This window comes from Anopheles arabiensis, chromosome 3, assembly GCF_016920715.1.
Source record: "Anopheles arabiensis isolate DONGOLA chromosome 3, AaraD3, whole genome shotgun sequence".
NCBI classification, from domain to species: domain Eukaryota; kingdom Metazoa; phylum Arthropoda; class Insecta; order Diptera; family Culicidae; genus Anopheles; species Anopheles arabiensis.
The window spans coordinates 7,518,873-7,536,401 of NC_053518.1; the positions used below are offsets into that span (position 1 = coordinate 7,518,873).

General features: G+C 45.4%; 3 protein-coding genes across 8 annotated transcripts in view; 1 reads left to right on the forward strand and 2 right to left on the reverse strand.

The window, feature by feature from the left end:
- The window catches only part of LOC120902375 (transcription factor hamlet), a 94,749-nt gene extending 91,352 nt beyond the window's left edge, over positions 1-3,397 (reverse strand). For 2 of the 6 annotated variants that reach the window (XM_040311077.1, XM_040311082.1), the window contains exon 1: positions 2,121-3,397. In XM_040311077.1, the coding sequence (XP_040167011.1) occupies positions 2,121-2,157 (37 nt within the window). In that variant the 5' untranslated portion in view covers positions 2,158-3,397. The remainder of the gene's footprint in view (positions 1-2,120) is intronic. The other 4 variants (XM_040311079.1, XM_040311078.1, XM_040311083.1 and 1 more) reach the window with 4 other exon arrangements.
- Positions 3,398-14,499: 11,102 nt separating this feature from the next.
- On the forward strand, positions 14,500-16,679 carry LOC120903267 (gastrulation defective protein 1 homolog). The gene is made up of 2 exons (XM_040312569.1): positions 14,500-14,685; positions 14,754-16,679. Exons 1-2 carry the CDS (start codon positions 14,586-14,588, stop codon positions 16,631-16,633), a joined length of 1,980 nt encoding a protein of 659 aa, XP_040168503.1. The 5' UTR covers positions 14,500-14,585; the 3' UTR covers positions 16,634-16,679.
- Positions 16,645-17,411, reverse strand: LOC120903268 (NTF2-related export protein). The gene is made up of 3 exons (XM_040312570.1): positions 17,284-17,411; positions 17,117-17,203; positions 16,645-17,046 (listed from the first exon to the last, which is right to left on the reverse strand). Exons 1-3 carry the CDS (start codon positions 17,305-17,307, stop codon positions 16,735-16,737), a joined length of 423 nt encoding a protein of 140 aa, XP_040168504.1. The 5' UTR covers positions 17,308-17,411; the 3' UTR covers positions 16,645-16,734.
- Positions 17,412-17,529: the final 118 nt, after the last annotated feature.

The window sequence follows — 17,529 nt, forward strand, 5'->3', positions numbered from 1 at the left end:
CATTCCAAAGACCAACAGTGTCTTTCCTGTGTGTCTGTGTGTCTACGTGTCTGTGTATGTGTCCAGGAGTTACTGTTCGGTCTGGGCAGCGCGGATTTGGAAGCACCTCAGACACGACGAATTCAGGACAGCGCATAGACACGCCCGAGGACCGCGCCGGTATTAACGAGTGGCGCCGCATGGGGTTTTCTTTTTATTTCTTGGGTTGGGGCGCGTCCGGCATCCCAACGTCCATTAGCTCGTTGCGAGCTAAGCAACGGTTCGATAACGATGCAGGGTAATAATTATTGCCGCGAGGTTTTTCGGGCCAGTGCCAGCTAGTGTGCAGTTCGGAGTTCGCTGGAGACGTTAGGTATGCACCGCACTGTTCGCTCTTACACTACATCACTGTCACAAGATTTAGTAAACCCGGCGGTCTTTTGGGCGGTGGTGCTCTGTTCATCTGTTCAACCATTTTCTTTTGAGGGAAATTGGAAGGGAAATGCTACCATTGCTGCTTACTTTAGCACCTCATTGATCCCAAGATTTATTGACGCTTTTGTGGTCACATAAACTGGAGACTTGGCGACTACTTAGAAGGTAGAAGAAAGCATTGGGACCTTCACCATGGAACCCTTGGGGTCAGTACCTGTTTTGAAAAATATGACATAAACCCATAACTTCGTGACGATCTACACACGATACAGCCGACCCTCACAGCAGCGTCACTGCCGGAAGTTCGCTACCTTGTGCGTCTCCCTTCGTCCCGCTGTATTTCCGGTCAGGACCCCTCCGCTCCAAACCCAACGTCCAAAGAAACTCTCTCTCCCTCTGTCGTCTTCAAAAGGTTCCAGCGGTGCGCGTGTGAGTAGCTCTATGATATGATTGCATGTCATGTCCTTCAAGGACCCCATTCCCATCCCTCCGTAGGAATATTAACTTATTTCACTTGTCAATTGTTATCTCGATACGAGATCTTACTACCACCACCACAACCACCGCAACATGCTCGCACAACGAAACCCCCTGTGCCGATGTTCCATTAGCGCAGCGCAGTGATTGCGTCTTTCTTTTCAGGGGAAAGGGGGTGGGAGGGGGTAGGTGGAGAGAGTAGTTCAGTCTTATCATATCCCTCCTGCAAGACGTTTCATAAAAAAACTGGACATGAAACCCAAAGACCACGGAGAGAGAGAAAGAGAATGTAATGGAGAAACAGTTGTCAGGACACTGGCGACTCCAGGGTTAAACGATTTCGCTGCTATGCGAATCGTCGTCCCATTTTCTTGTTTTCTGTGTCACATCCATTACCATCATTCGGTCGTCTGTGTTGCCGTTGCCGACGTTGCGTCGTCTGGGTCTAGGTGGCTTGGCGTAGTTGATGTGCTGGGAGGCAGAAACTAAAACACTGAAGTACCGGAGGTGATTGGTCGCTTTTCGTGCACCGCGGGGACTGTCATTTGGGACACAGAGACGTACGGAGTTTCACGCAGGCGGTAGGTTGGTAGGTAGGTTTAGTGATATGACAATGTGGACCACCGCTAGCGCTGCGGTTGCCCATTTGGCACATGCGGACATGCGACAGGACACTTCTAATCGACTGTCCGCATCCGGTGTTCGTGTGCCGTTTTGCCTCTTTTGTTTAGTTCCCCACCTTTGAAGACAGTGACCGTTGGCGTCATTGCCGAACAGTATAATGATATTGATCGGCAGGCAGTAGGCACACGAAAAGGAAATGGGAAGGAAAAGAAATTGTTCTTTTTTTGTCGGTAAGGAAGACTTAAGGTAATGTTGGGGAGCCGTCTTTGTGCTGTGTGTAAATTGTGATTAGTACTGGTTTTAGACTTTGATCTTACTATTCCTGGGTTTTTACGTCTCTTATCGTTTGGTGTGAAACTTTCAATATAAATAGCGTAAACACCAGTAGCAGTACATTATTCATCAAGCGAGTAATATTCTACTTTCCCAACAAAAAAAGAAAAAACGATACAACTGCTATGCACAGCACACATCTCCGTCACTAATGCAATTATCAGCAATTGCGATAAGAAGCAACGGGCGTGTACGGTTTAAGCCGCGCGGCTTCATGATGAAGCGGCTCGCGCTCCGTAACGCCAAGAGACCGATCAGCTCCCAACACTTACCTTGAGCGAATCGTCGTGCGACAGACTTGGACCGCATCCTGATATGACGCTTCTATGCTTGGTGAGGTTTTGTTTCACAGGGTTTGTTTTATGGCTCCCAGTAAATTGAGAGTCATCACGCGATATTCTACACTGGAGCAGCACAACTAGAACGTATATTTACAGAAGATCACTTAAAAATCCACAAAAACACACACAGAGCTTACAAGAGTACAGGAAGAATTCACACGCACCGATTGACAGCTGCCCACACAACCATCAACAACATCTGTTCAAAATTCACAGCTTGCTAGGATGCCAAAAAGAAAGAGCATGGGAATTTCGCTCTTTCGCCCAAGGTAAATAGAATCAGCTCGACACACGTGTTCCCGGTTTAGAAGAAGCAGCTCGTTTGAAGTTGTCTTTGGTTTTACACGCCCGAAGTGGTCATCTCCCCGAGTAATAGTGTACAGTGTACTCGGTTTTTTTTTTAGAAACATGCACCAGACAGAACACCTTGCATTGTGAGTACCAGCATCACTTCAAATGCACACCACACCAACAGTTCTAGACATCGGTGCGCCTACATTCGAAAACAAACTCCAAAAATACAAAACATACACTCACAGAGATGCACTTCCACTGACTAAATGAGGAGTTTTCCGACCGTCAATATGTGTTTTCCCGTTTTCCACCCATACACACACACACACACACACACATGCAAATGTTCAACCTCCTGTCCACTGGGATGGATCGTTCACTACTGTCCGCGCTCAAGGGCTCTCCTCTACACAAAAATCTTCCTTTGCCGTTGTTTTGGTTTTGGTCACCCCACTGACTCCCTCACTCCTCCCCTCCGCCAAACCACCCACGCGGGCTCAGGACGGACGACGTTAACACTTGTGCTGGGCGATAGTTTTCGAGGCCGCGGACGACACTCTCGGGCGCTCTGTCGGGCGCTGTGTAAACCCGTTACTGCTGGGTGGCGAGTATTCGCGACGACTGATCGCCAGACTCGAATTATCCGGCCCATGGAGCGGGCCCCCGTTTGTTGTTTCTTTTTTTGCTGCTGCTGCTGCTGCTGCTCCGGGGCTAGGTCCGGGGCTAGTGCTCATGTCGCGGTAGTTGCCGTCGACGCCGCCCGATGAGCGTGTGCTGGGATAGAGCGTTTGTGTGTTAGTGTGGGAATGGAAGTAAACGGATTAAGAACAGACGAGACGAGGGAAGAGAGAAGAAGGAAAAAACCGCCCCACGCCCCAAGTGGATGTGACTCAAAATGTGTTTGATTTTTCAACCGTCGCCCGACCAAAACCCGTGAGGACACACTTCGGACCAGACCTCCCAGGGAGAAGGTCTTCACACACTCGAACCTACTCGATTTTCCTATCAACCCACACCGTGGCGTTTTCGCTTTTACACTCACTTCGGAAAACTTCGGAAAATTGTTGGCCTTTTTTTAGTTTCCTTTTTTTCTCGCGATGCCCTGGTGGGGGCAAAACTATTCCGTGGTTTGCGTGCGGTGCGCTCTCTTGCTCACTCTCTCCACGTGGCGAGGCGTTCACTATTTCTATTTCTCACTCTCACCGGGGGATGGTTTCTCTTGGGTTCATTCAATTCCACCTAATTAAGGGTGGCCCTTTTTGTGCTGTTCTTTTGTGTTTTTTTTTTTGTAAGGGAGCTTCTTGGGTGGGGATGGAAGACATGTTGGAATGTCGTTGGTGGAGAAAGGAGATAAAGGGGATGTCTGAAAATGTGATAGTTTGTGTTGGTTGAATTTACTTTTTTATTTTATTTGTGTTGTTTGCTTCTCTTTTTCGAAAATTTTCACTCTTTATTATGATTTTTGACTTGCATGCTCTTATTATAAAATTTGTCAATAAAATAAATAATATTGCAGCAGTTCACTAAATTGTTAACTACTTTTTTAAATTATCTTAATTAAGCTATAACTCATAAAAACAAACAAACACTCATTTAAGCGAAGCAGGTCCAAAAGGCAGAAATCGTCAACCGAACGATACCTCCAGACACACAAACAATGGGGGAAGGCTTCCCATTCGCGACGCGTCAAATGTGCAAAGAAAACTATTTTTTACGACCCAACCCCATATGTGTGTGTGTGGATGTGTGGTGCGTTTTCCCCCTCATTCCATAAGGTGGCCCAGTATCGCACATGTAGTGTGTGAGCGGGTTAACACGAGCGAAGCGGAACCGAATCGTTCGACACCGTCCGAAGGCCTTGGCCGCCGACGGTGGGTTTTGTTGTTGCAGAAAACAAAACACACATAGACCATGAATGCACCATCCCTCCCTAAACGCAACTACTGCACATACACACACATACACACTTTTGCACTCTTTCCACTTTAGTCTGGAGCTATTTTTGGAAGCTCTCAGCTGAGAATGGGAGGTTTTCTTTACGATAATTTTGCTTGATGAAGACATTTGGGGGAGATTTTATAGATTTAAAATAATGAAAAAGATACTTAAATAGATAAAAAGTACTGTAAACTTAATTTTGATTAAATATTTCATTGCATTTGCTGAAATTTCCCAGCTCCAGCTCAACCTTCAATGGAGACGCATGGTACCTGTTCATGTTAAACTACTTAAATCTTCAATATTCATCAGTACAGCTATCTCTCCGCTATTTCCAATCCACTCGTAAACAAACTAAATTTATCCTTCTTCATCCCATATCATACCATTGTTGGCCTTTTTGGCTACATTTCTCAGCGCACACAAACATCTTGATTTCGCTCCAACCGCTGCACCAGCTTTGCGTCACACAACGCTTACAATTGTTCCCGGTTAATGGATGACATTCCTGCCATGCCAATCCATGCCAAGCGAACCGACAGGATAACGAATCATGTCGTGACGGGACTCCCCCTTTTCAAGCACTAAACCCCTTGCCCGCTTGCCAACCTATCAACATAATCCTGATCATCGCTTTAATGATTACTCGACTTTTTATTTGTTTTTGTTACCTTTGTGGGGGAGGGAAAACGCAATGCCACGAAGCTGCTGCTGCTGCTGCAAACAAATACGAATTTAAGGAATTCGGTCGGTGATTCAATTCACCGAAAAACCACTTAATTTGATCTTCAATCCATCCTTCAAAAGATGAAGTGAAACAGAAAAGGAAAAAAAGGCGAATGAAAGCATAACCAAGCCAAACTCAAACCTTTAAAAATGGCCCCACAAACCCACGTGAAAGCATTCACGAACAGCAACGGTTACACGAACGCCTTACGAAGAAAGTCCTGGTATTTTTTTTTTTCTTTTTTTCTCTTCTTCTTCTTCCTATAGCTCGTGTCCGCATGCCGTCCCCATAAAGCGTAATGAAAAGTTGCCCTTAAATATCTGACGACCGTTTGCGAGTCGTGAAAATCAAGATTTCACCCACCCGTTTCGGGCCCTCGAGGTTTGAGCTGACCGTTGCAAATGAGCTTTTTCATACACACACACATAAGCTTTCTCTTTTTTCCCCCATTCCTTCGGAAGCTCCACCATTGTTCCAAAGGCGTTGTTTGTCACAAAATTTAGATTCCCGTTTGCGTTTTGTGTATCGGCGCTTTCGGTTAGCAAGGAACGGGGGCGCCCTGTGTCCTGTGTCTAGAAACACTTTCTATTTTTCACCTTTCCAAATGAGCGGAAAGTGGCGGGGGGGGATTCTGGAGCTTCGAAAGGCTCCTCCTGCTTCAACATAATTTGACATTTATGGCCAGCGGATTTGACCATTTCACTTGGTTGAAGCTAAAGGGAGATAGCCTTAGCCTGCTTAGAAGCTTTCGTGTGTGTGGTATTAGCATATAGTGTGTCATAAACTAAGCATTGCCCTCGGGCGACTAATCGACCCGTGACCGACGACGCGTCGACGTACACTTTAAACGAGCTGGCCACGGGGACCAAAAACCCATCTTACCGTGGAAAATGAGCTACGCTTTAATGAGCCACCCGCTTACGGGTGGCTGATTTGACCGTAGCCAGCCGCATCCAATGAGTCGTCCAGGTGAGCAAACAATAAGCAGCAACTGAATGAATGGTGAAAGAATTAAATAAACCAACAAATGTCCGCTCGAGAAATGAGCGGCATTAATGTGCTTTATGCATGAAAAAACCAATTCACCTGAATACTCAATTTGGTCAATTCCTAGGGGGCTGGGAGCATGGGGTTGTGGCTGTGTCCATAGCATCCTCGGAAAGTATGCAATTTGTTGCGGTTTTTGGGAGGGAGTTTTTGGTCGCTGCCCGATTGAGTTCGATGAGTGATTGCGCTGAATTATTGCATGATAATTTTTCACTGTTTGATTAAGCGTTAAGGTCGGTTTTATGGTTCGGTTGCAACATTGGATGGGAAGGCAACCAGAAGATGGATGGTTTTGTATCAACTGGGAATTAATTATTTTTTGTTGATGATTTTGTTGCGAGTGAAAACAAATGACAGAGCTTGATTTAATCTACTTAGTTTACTTGTTTTCTTTTTTGTTAACAATTTTATGTAAGTATATGTACTAACTCTGTTTTAATTTATTGTAAGTATGAATATTAATCATTATATTCAATCTTTCGATCCCCATTGTGCGAAAAGAACTCCTTTCATAACAAATTCCTTCCTTTTCCGACTACAATCACCTGTCAATCCTTGTACACGTGTCCTTAGACACCAAAAATCGACCATTTTCAGCGACGCTTTCCAACTCTCTCACCCCCTTAACCCAACCCGGTTCTCTATATCGACCAAAGCTCCAGAACTCACCGAGCACCGGTCGGTGTACGGTTTCTGTTTGTTCGTCATCGATTTCGATTCCTTTTGCGTTGTTTATGATTTTCTCACTTTCACCTACCACCCACCAATGGGTGGATGGGTTGTTGTTCCACCTGGTCCGCTCGTTTTTTGCATATTGATTTCGTGTATTAGTAGCGCTAGCGGGAAGTAAACCGTCGCCAAAACCACCAGACATAGGACCAAAACAACAACAACAAAAAACGGATGAAAATTGCACTTACCCTCCAAAACCCATCCAGAGCTCACTCTCTTACCCAAAACAATCAAAGTCGGGCAAAGCAAAGCGTGTGTTTTTTCCGGCGTTTTTTTTTAAGGAAAGGAAACTGAGCACTGTTATTAATTTCGACCTTGATCGATAAATGGTGCGCTGTGTCGATTATTAATAGCCTGCCGGGGGCTGTGAGGTCGGTTAACTGTGTGGAGGAGGTGAATGAATTTTTGGAATGATTTTGTTTGGCCAATTTTGTAATGCTTATCACAAAATTTTGGGTTTTTTTTTCTCTAATTTCATCATCTATCCTTTCCGCTGTATCTCTTAAAAGATTCTCAATTTATCTCTGTTTTTTCGTGTTTTTATACACTCAAAATATAATCAATAACTGATAGATGATAGCATTTGCCAATAACAAAAAAAACACACACACACACACACTTACACAGCTCGAAAAAAATGATCGATAATACAGACAGGGTTGTGATAACACATATAACAATTTATCAGTAATACATAAACACGGATTTCCTCTCCCGTTCATCCCACGGTGAGAGCAAACAACAGCAACAACATCGCGCTCATCATGGTGTGCTCTTTGTTTGTATCCGTACTTCAGAGAGGGCGAGCCGTAGCTCCTCCTACTTTTTCTCCCGTACACACTGTGCACTATGTGCTGCGGTGGACAAAATCAGGGAGCTTAAGGACGATAGAAGCCTTGCATTCGTTTAGTTTTTTGTTTTGTTCTTTGATTCATATAACTTTTTGAGTTAATTAAATAGAATCAATATTGTTTCTTCCTACACTTTTCATAGAAAGCAATGTAATCAGCTTAAAAAAGATCAATTTACTGTCTGAAGTTGAAAATGCTCTTTTGATAACTTAAATAAAGTTAATAATTTAATGTCATTAAAACAGAGCTTGAAAGTCCTTTTTACACACACTAGTCTCTTTTCGAACACTCTCTTTCACTCCTTAATTACTCCATACTGCCTTCACCATAAATAAAAACATCTTCTTAAAGCCTTCTTTCCCTATTACAACAGCTCCCCATAGCTCCCCAAATACACTTAACCCATTCCCACCGCGTTTCCAATTCCATTTTGCCGACCGAGTACCCCGAGTGACCACTGGGTTCGGAAAAGCCGGCCGGGGACAAGTTGCACATAAATCGATAAATTTCAAAAATCAATACTTTTACTGTACAATACACCTTCAAGCTGCCTGGAGGAGCTGTTGAAAAGCGCTCTGTGTTGGTTTGCTTTACTCGGGGTTTCCTCCCGGCCGGTTTCCTTTTTTCCTTCTTGTTGTATTGCTGTAAAAAAAAAACACTACTCCAAAATGTCTGGCTAGAGTCAACCGTGTGTGTGTGTGTTTGTATGGGTAAGCAAGGAAATTGTGTAGAGGAATTTATGCCGGCGCTAATGCGGCCACTACCGGTTTCAGGCACAGGCAACAAGTACTTCCGCGTGAAAATAGCGAACGAGCCGCCGCCTGTACGTTGAACGGACCCCCCCTCTTTTCCTGTGAAACGCAGTGGGGTAGTTGAGGGTGGTATTAAGCCAGGTGAAAGCTTCAGCGGGGGTGTAGGTGGTAGGTGAAAATTTAAATTCACTCACGCTCGCTTTACTTTCGCTTCGATTATCGAACAGCATGGGTTGTTCACGGGGAGATTAAGATTCGCCTAAATTGAAGGCCTGAAAGCTTACCATACCTGTTGAGTATGGTGACGTACGGGGTTTGAAACAGTATTTTTAAGGTCAAATGTATGCAAACTGCCTTTAAAACGAAGACAATAATAATAAAGAATATCTTAAAAAGGGGAACCAGTTCACAAGAAGTTCAGATAAGCGTGTCATGTGTAAGCTTTATTCTCTTGCAAACGATTTGCCTGTATGAAATATAATCTTCCCTCAAGGACAGGCCATCGCAGGTGAGCTGAGTGAGCACAATAGCAATGCCTCTACCGGAAACCAGGCTCCACGCACAAGCACAGGCATGGTCACGGACGTGTCAAAGTCGCCGGTACTCTGCCATAAAATATCACATGCTATATCGATCCCATCACATAAGACTGGGGGGCCGTCTGTTTATGCCTGACTCGTTAAGATAAGTCTACCTTACCAAAAACGGCTACTAAGCTTCCCTTCAGATGGTGGTGGGAGCCATTTTTTCCGGTAAAGGCCTTTTGGGGGCAGCAGAAACCGTGCCTAATCGGTCTGCCTTTTGCACTGAGTTTTGCGATTGCGTGTGGCGACAAATTCCACCGAACCGAAAGGCACTGGTAGGCCGCTTTTAATAATTTGCATATCTCATGCACGTTTAAAACGAAGTTTGCAATTGAACCCACCCCATTGGGGGGATGGGGTGGATTGAAGAAAAAGGGAAAGCTCAATTAAAGTGGAAATTTTCACGGTCCGACACACATTGTGTGTCACACGCCAGGAGCAAAACAGTAAGCATGACGTGGTGAGGATTAAAGGTAAGATGTAAGGTTAAGAGTGAAATATTTATTCTGGTTTTGTATTAAATTTTCATAAAACATCTTAATTATTAATTTTTAAATAATTTTTGGAAAATTTTCCAACGAAAGATACTCTTTACATCTTCTCTTGCATAATTATTTTCCAAAACAACCACTCACAAACAGCCACTATGTCAAGGTCAATGTAAAATTAAACGCTAAAATGTGCCCCCAACTCAAAACCATGCCCCTGGTGAGAAAAGGGAGGAATTGTTGTTTTGCATTTTCCTATCGGCAGGAAAGGCACGAATCTTCTCGGTCAAGGCGCATGCATTAGACGAGTGATGGATGAAGGGTTTTAGTTCCACGTGCGTAAGAAACCGTTGGCAAACAGCGTTATCCATCAGCTGATTTTATGATTGGTGGGCAAAACAATCGCCATGAATCAGACATTCAATTCAAAGCCGTGGCAATATGAGTGTTTGTATCGAACTTAGAATAAGTATTAATAACTCCTCTCTGAATGCGCCTTGAAACCGACAAATTTGAGATGCACTCAAGGCTTTCCATCCGCTTTTGAGAGATGCATTCCACCACGAATCCAGTGATCCAGCCCTCCGTGATGTGCACCTTGCGTAGTAAACAATACGAAGGGGCGCAAGCACAACAGATGAGGTAAAAGTGGAGATTATTAATAGAAGCGAATGGAGGGTGAAATACCACCCAGAGAGCTTAGGAAGAAGCTGACGATAGTGTGCTATTTTAATTCTGAACTGATGATTATTAAAATGCCCTTAAAAGAGCTGTTTTATGCTACATCTAGCATTTCTTTATGACAAGTTTGTTTGCAATTTATATTACAAAACTATAAATAATAGCAGATTACAGCTATCAACTAAATACTCTAGATCTACCCTCGAAAAACACAAATATTAATTGCCACTTTTCATTTGCTGTAACAATAAATTATATACCCATTCCGCACCATACAGGAAGTCCATTTGTTACTCTGCCCAAGAGTTCTGATAGTGTGCACGAACCTTAGAAGAACTAATCCTGATGTTATTCAGGGTGTGAAATGAATAGTTGAACCTGAACTCCCTCTCTCTTTTTTATTAGTAGAAAGAAAGCAAAAGCCCTCTAGACCTGTTGTTGAATAGGCACAGCATAAAATGCAATGCTTATGATGATGAGAAAGGCCTGTCCAATCTTATCCACCTCAATTCAGTGAGTTCAGCCATATCCCCAGTGTCCTGTGCACGGAACTTCACCCCAAGAATCGGAACCCCGAAGGATACAGATGAGAATAGAGCTCCAGCTAACATAAATACACTCTCCAGCAAGAGAGCAGGGAAAAATTCATTAAACAGGTGGAAAAAATACTGCTCGGGAGAGTGAGGGAGTCTCAAAACGAATACGGATTAGATATACATTCCTGAGTGAGCTTAATTGACTTTTGGCGTAAATCATCCCACCAGGGTTGTCCCACCACCAGCACAACAGCAACGAGAAAAAAGCCCTCTTTTCTTATAAGAAAAGACAACAAACCTTTAAGAGCAACCAGAAAACGAATCCCATATAACTTTCATGAGGGGGAGGGGGAAGAAAACCCCCACTTACAGGTTGATCCACCCCTTTAATAATGCTAATGTAAACCCATCAAAGGAGCCGTGGCACCGCGAACTGAACAAAAAAACAAAAGATAAGCCATGAAATATTTCGCTATCGAATTGCGTGGCGATGAATATGGAAAGCTATTAAAATGGAAATCACCAAACACCGAAATGTGCTGTGCTACATGCACTGTGTGCTGTGTGTGTGGTTCGAAGCAAAATGTCCGCCAAAAGTGATCGCAAATTTGGAATAAATTAAGCGCCTTTAACGCCAATCAGGCAGCGGTGTGTGTGCGCGCAGCGTAGTAAGGTTGATGCGGTTTCCCGGGCTACACATGGCACACTGAAGCGAAATGAAACCGCGAAATCACACCCGATCTCGACCCGATAGCAAGCATGCCAATAAATGGACGCCAAGATATCGCGGGCACGGCTAATTTTGCACGGGTGCCCTTTGAATGGTAGCAATGCCGCCAAATTCCTTCCCTTTTGTTAAGCCGACCGGAAACGATCGGCTGGCTCTTGCTCTTCTAAAAAATCGCCTTCCACCTGATGGTTGAGGTTGTGTTGCTAGCCGCGATAGGTAAGAGGTTAATCATGCGGCTTATGATGTTGCGCGCCTCATGATAAATGCACGATGAATATTCATTTGGAAATGTTTTTTTTTTTTTAAATACAAAATCAACCCTCCCCCAACCAATAAAGTTAGTAGTCAAAGAAATGGAAATAAAAATTAGCTGTTGCGTGCTGATTTGTTTCAGTTTTAGGTTTTTTTCCTTCTGTAGGACTTCATTAGCGAATTTTGTGGGTCCTAAATTTTTGAGAACGAGAAGGTGTTTGACGTTTGAGCAAGCGATATGATAAGGATATCGCCGATTGATCAGATAAAAGCAAGCTCCAGTTGACCTTATTTTGAAGGCTCAGAAGGAGCAGAACAGACTCAGAGTTGTTAAATAAGGGTTGTGGCTTGATTCAACACAACTTATGCCGAATTTTCCATTAATCTATGATGTTCTATATGACTAACGTGACTGCATTTACCTCTGATTAGTTGCACTTCTTGCACATTAAGCCGACAGACGCTCTGGAACCAATTCCGTCTGTGGCATTCAACCATATATACCACGACATAGGTTTCAGCAGAAGTGGAACGAATTATTAGACCCCTCATAGGTTCTGCATACTCTCCCCAAGACTCTTATCGAAGTGCGTGTTGCATACGCCGAATTATCAGAAATTTTCTTCAATGAGGTTACACGTCCTCTAATAATACTTTAATACGGTTTAAATATATTTCCAACTCTCGCTCCTCCCCAAAACCTCATGCTGGGCTGACGATAAACACACTCAGCTGCACACTCCCCGGTTTCCAAACGACCGCGCACAGCTCAAGAGCAATCACATGCAACCGTTTTGCAGTGAAAAAAAAGAATTGGCCGTTTATTGCTCATTTTATTTCTACGGCCGTTTTTGGATGGATGTGAGTCGTTCGGGCCCTATCACCCTAACACCACGCAATTGGATAAAGAGCTCAGAGGCCACCACAATCAACAACTCTCCACGGTATGAACAGCATCCTCTCGAGTGAGTTGTCTAGTGGCTCTCATCCGCCAGTTCTAGATATATCATTGTTCCTCTAATGAACTTGCCGTTTGTGGTTTTCAACCTATTTGGGGTGGCCGGACGCGGATGGAGTTGAATCCTCGCGCGACACAGGGACAGTTTGTGGCTGAGCGAACATTCAAGTGGCTACACGTGACAATACCGTGCCTCGGTGCCTCGGATGGTGGGTGGGCAAAAGTTTATCAAACAAACTCAGCTGGTGGTGGGAGGATTTTTTAAACCACCTCCACGCAAAGGAGCCCTTCAGCAATGTTTGGAATGTGGATGCTCATTCCATTTCTTCCCTTTTGGTTCGCGGGGGGGTATTCAAAGGGGCAAAGATTAATTGCTCCGATACGTGGCGCATTTTGGGAAAGATGCAGAACAACGCCCTACTGTGATCGTAAAAAAAACTGGAAAAAACAAACGCACCTAAACGGGGAATGCAAATGTGTTTGCGGTACTTTACTCTATCCGGGGGGAGTTTGTCATCGTAAAATCCTTGCCTGTACAACAGAGCATGGTTTGGGTCGTAAAGCTTCAAACGACCTTTCACTTTTGGATGGTCAGATAGTGCGAGTCGTCCAGTGCAAGGGAAAAGGGGTTAGTTCGTGCTTTCTTGCGAGTAGCTTCTGTTTGAAGGTGATTTGAGTTTTATCGATGATAGTGACCCCATCAAAAAATGATGGTTATCTTGGAAAGAAAGCTAAAAAAGCGGGCAATCGCCATTTTAAATTATACTTTAAGGCATTTGGGAACTTTTTTTAAAGTAAAATATCCCAAGCGCCACAGATTAAGCTTAAACGACTGGAAAATTAAATATCCATAGAAAAAAATGAAAGCTCCACAGCTTCATTGGTTTGATCAAGAGATGGCGTATTACAACTCATCATTATATTGCTATCCTTTTTCTTGCAATGTGTTTCGACAAGTTTCATCTTATCATGACCTATATAGCCTTCTAACTTTCCGAGCAAAATCTATATGAATGGTCGTGTGGTCAGATACACGGGTATCAACACCAACGACCATTACTCAAATCTCACTTGTTTCTGTAAAAATGGTGCACATTGGAATTTGGTATTAAAAAAAGTATCGCCGTTCTAGTTCTAGCGATGCATAATTACAATGCGAATCCATACAACAGTACAGAGGGAAGTTATAGCGATGCATAACTTCAATGCGAAACCATACAACAGTACAGAGGAAATGAGAAAGCTCTCCTCCAAGCGATGAAGCTCCACTGGTTGGGGTATCCCACCAACAGATAGCGCCATCAGCTTTTTTGCTATTTTTAGAATGCATGAGTCGTTTGCCGTCTGCTAAACGAAGTCTTTCTATATTCCGTTTGGGTAGAGAGCTTGAGTCGTTTAGAAGCCGTTTAGTGGTCGTTTAGTGGATTTGTGGCACTTGGGATCCTCCATCGCCTCCGCTTATCCTTACCTAAAATCTACCTAACTTTCCTCAAGTTAATTTCAAGTTTGTCAAATCTTTCATTTTCCACAAGTGACAAATTAAAGGAATTTTGTGTTAAATTTGGCTGTATATTATTTACTTCAATTTAACTTGCAAGTACGACTCACTTTGGCACAAAAGCCAAAAAGCTTACTTTGAAAAGGACGGGTAGAAAAAATGAGCGAGAAGCAGTGATTTTTTACGTCAAAAACCGTCGCCTTGCCCAACGGGACAAACAACACGACGAACCCTGCAGTCACCATTTGACAGCACGCGCATGATTTGTTGACAAACAACACAGCTGCGCCCTCGAAGAAAAATCGAAACCAGCAGAACACGATCGAAAATGAATCGTGGAAAAATTACGTTCGGCAAAATAAATCTCAAATCGTCTGCGCCAACATCGAGCACAAATAATAGTGCGGAAATTCCCTCAACATCTACAGGTAAGTTCAACACATTTCAATGCTTCTGCTTCCCCTTTCTGTATCACCGGAATTGTAATTGCTTTCAGAAGCGACCGTGTCCGGGTTTGGTTCGTTCGGGCGCAAGGACAACGCCCAAGATGAAGCCGTGGAGCGCATCTCGGCCGAGCTGGACAACAGCAAGCTGCAGGAAGTGATGGGCATATCCGGCTTCGGTCGCAAGCAGGCCAAACAGTTCGACATCAACGAAATGATACAGAAAGCGAAACAGAACGCACCGAAAGCGGCAGTAGACGAAAAAGCCATCATAGATCCGGATGATGAAAGAAAAGGCAAGGACGATGACGATGATGATGAGGAAGAGGAAGAGGACGAAATGATTGGTCCAGTACCAACAGCTGCTGGTGGAGGAGCTACCGACAGTCGACGTAAAAAAGCCCATAAAGAGGAAGACGATTCCGACGACGATGATGATGATGATGATGAGGAAGACGATGAGTTTGATGAGGACGCACCGATAAACAAGCTGCCCCACTCGCACGAGGTAGAGATGCGGCACGGCAGCAAGGCGGTCATCGCCCTTGCCAGCGACCCATCCGGCGTCCGTCTGGCTTCCGGTTCGATGGACTACAATCTCAACTTTTGGGACTTTTCCGGCATGGATAAGTCGATGAAAAGCTTCCGTTCGATGCAGCCGTGCGAGAACCACCCGATCCGCAACCTGTCCTACTCCTTCTCGGGCGATATGATGCTGGTCGTGTCGGGCAGCTCGCAAGCGAAGGTGCTCGACCGGGACGGGTTCGAGAAGATGGAGTGCGTTAAGGGCGACCAGTACATTGCGGACATGTCGAAGACGAAGGGTCACATTGCCGGGCTGACCAGCGGCTGCTGGAGTCCGGTGCGGCGGGAGGAGTTCCTCACGAGCGGCATGGACTCGACGCTCCGCACGTGGGTGTTTGCCAAGACGAAGGAGCAGCGTGCGGTCATTAAAACGCGTGCCCAGGGCGGGCTGAAAACGATCCCCACCAGCTGTGCGTACAATCGCGATGGCACACTGATCGCGGCCGGGTGTAGCGACGGTTCGCTGCAAACCTGGGACACGCGCAAAATGTTCGTGCACACGACGCACTGCATCCGGGACGCGCACGCCAAGGGAGCGGACATCTCGTCCGTACTGTTTTCCTACTCCGGCTTCCAGCTCGCTTCCCGCTCGATGGACGAAACGCTGAAGCTGTGGGATATGCGTGCGTTCAGGAAGCCGCTGCACGTGTTCGGCGGGTTGTTCAGCCGGTACGATACGACCGACTGCTGCTACAGCCCGGACGATACGATGATCCTGACCGGGGAGTCGCTGCCGAAGGGTACGCAGCAGGCCAACCTGTACGTGTACGATACGAAAACGTTCGGGCTGGTGACGAAGCTGCCGATTACCGATTCGCACGTGATCCGCACGCTGTGGCATCCGAAGCTGAACCAGATCTTTGTCGGCTGCGGCAATGGCATCATACGGGGGCTGTACGACGAGAAGCGCAGCATGCGCGGTGCCAAGCTGTGCGTGGTGCGCACGCACCGCAGGAAGAAGGAGTCGGAAATTCAGGGCACGACACAGATCATTACCCCGCACGCGCTGCCCATGTTCCGGCAGGAGAAGACGCGCTCGGTGCGCAAAAAGCTGGAGAAGGACCGGCTCGATCCGGTCAAGTCGAAGCGGCCCGATCTGCCCATCACCAGCGGGCAGGGTGGGCGTGTGGCCAGCTCCGGCGGTACGCTGTCGTCGTACGTTATCCGCAACCTGGGGCTGAGCAAGCGGGTGGAGGATGATCAGGATCCACGCGAAGCGATCCTGAAGTACGCAAAGGAGGCGGCCGAAAACCCGTACTGGATTGCGCCCGCGTACGCCAAAACGCAACCGAAACCGATCTTCAACAGCGAAGATGAACCCGACGCAAAAAAGACGAAAACGGAGTAGAGATTTACCGCTAAATACATACATTCTGACATACATTAATCCTATATTTGAACAAGCAGTCGTAATTGTAGGGGGGGGTGGGATTGCAGCGTTGGACAGGGTTAAAATATGCCATCCTGCAGCCGGAAACAGTCCGATACGATCTTCCACTTGTCGCCCTGGGCGGTGATCATGAACGTTTGCTGGAATGGTTTGGTCGGGTTCTCCTGAAACCGCACCGTGCCGGACACTTGCATCACGAACGTTAGCTGCGATGAGACGGCATCATCGACGATCGGCTGCGCATCGAGCGTGGTAATGGTGTGCTCCGAGCGGGGCAACTCGTGAAAGTACTTCTGTATCTCATCCTTCCCTTTCGCCCCGTTGCCGTTCCACACGAGCAGTCCCGTGTCCATGTACAGTCGGGACATGTGCTGAAATGGAAAATGAAAATGGGGTTATTAAACAAGGGTCATCCAGAGGAAGAATTAAGGAGCTGTTTACCTGTCGCTTTTTGTCTACATGGTCGTAGTAGAGCTTCACGAATGCTTCCGCCGTGGTGCAAACGGTGTCGATTTTCGTCCGCATGTCCTGCATGGAACGAGAGGGGAAAGGACGTGACGCTAAAGTAATTCAATTTATTTATGCTGCTTGCATTGCGTTTTGTTTACCTTATCAATTGATGCAGAAGCCATGTCGAAAGGTGTGAAAATTCCAACCGAAAGTAAGGAAAATTGAAGAAACGTGAAAGGAACGGTACCGGCTTGCACGAGATTTGTATTGTTTACGTTTTGTGTTATTTGACGTTTGCATAGTGGGAGCTGAAGCAGGATAACGGCTTTACGGTTATTCCTCTTGCATATTTACATCATTTAATAAAAGCATTTAAGAGGTTTTTTCATAAAAAAAAGTATTTC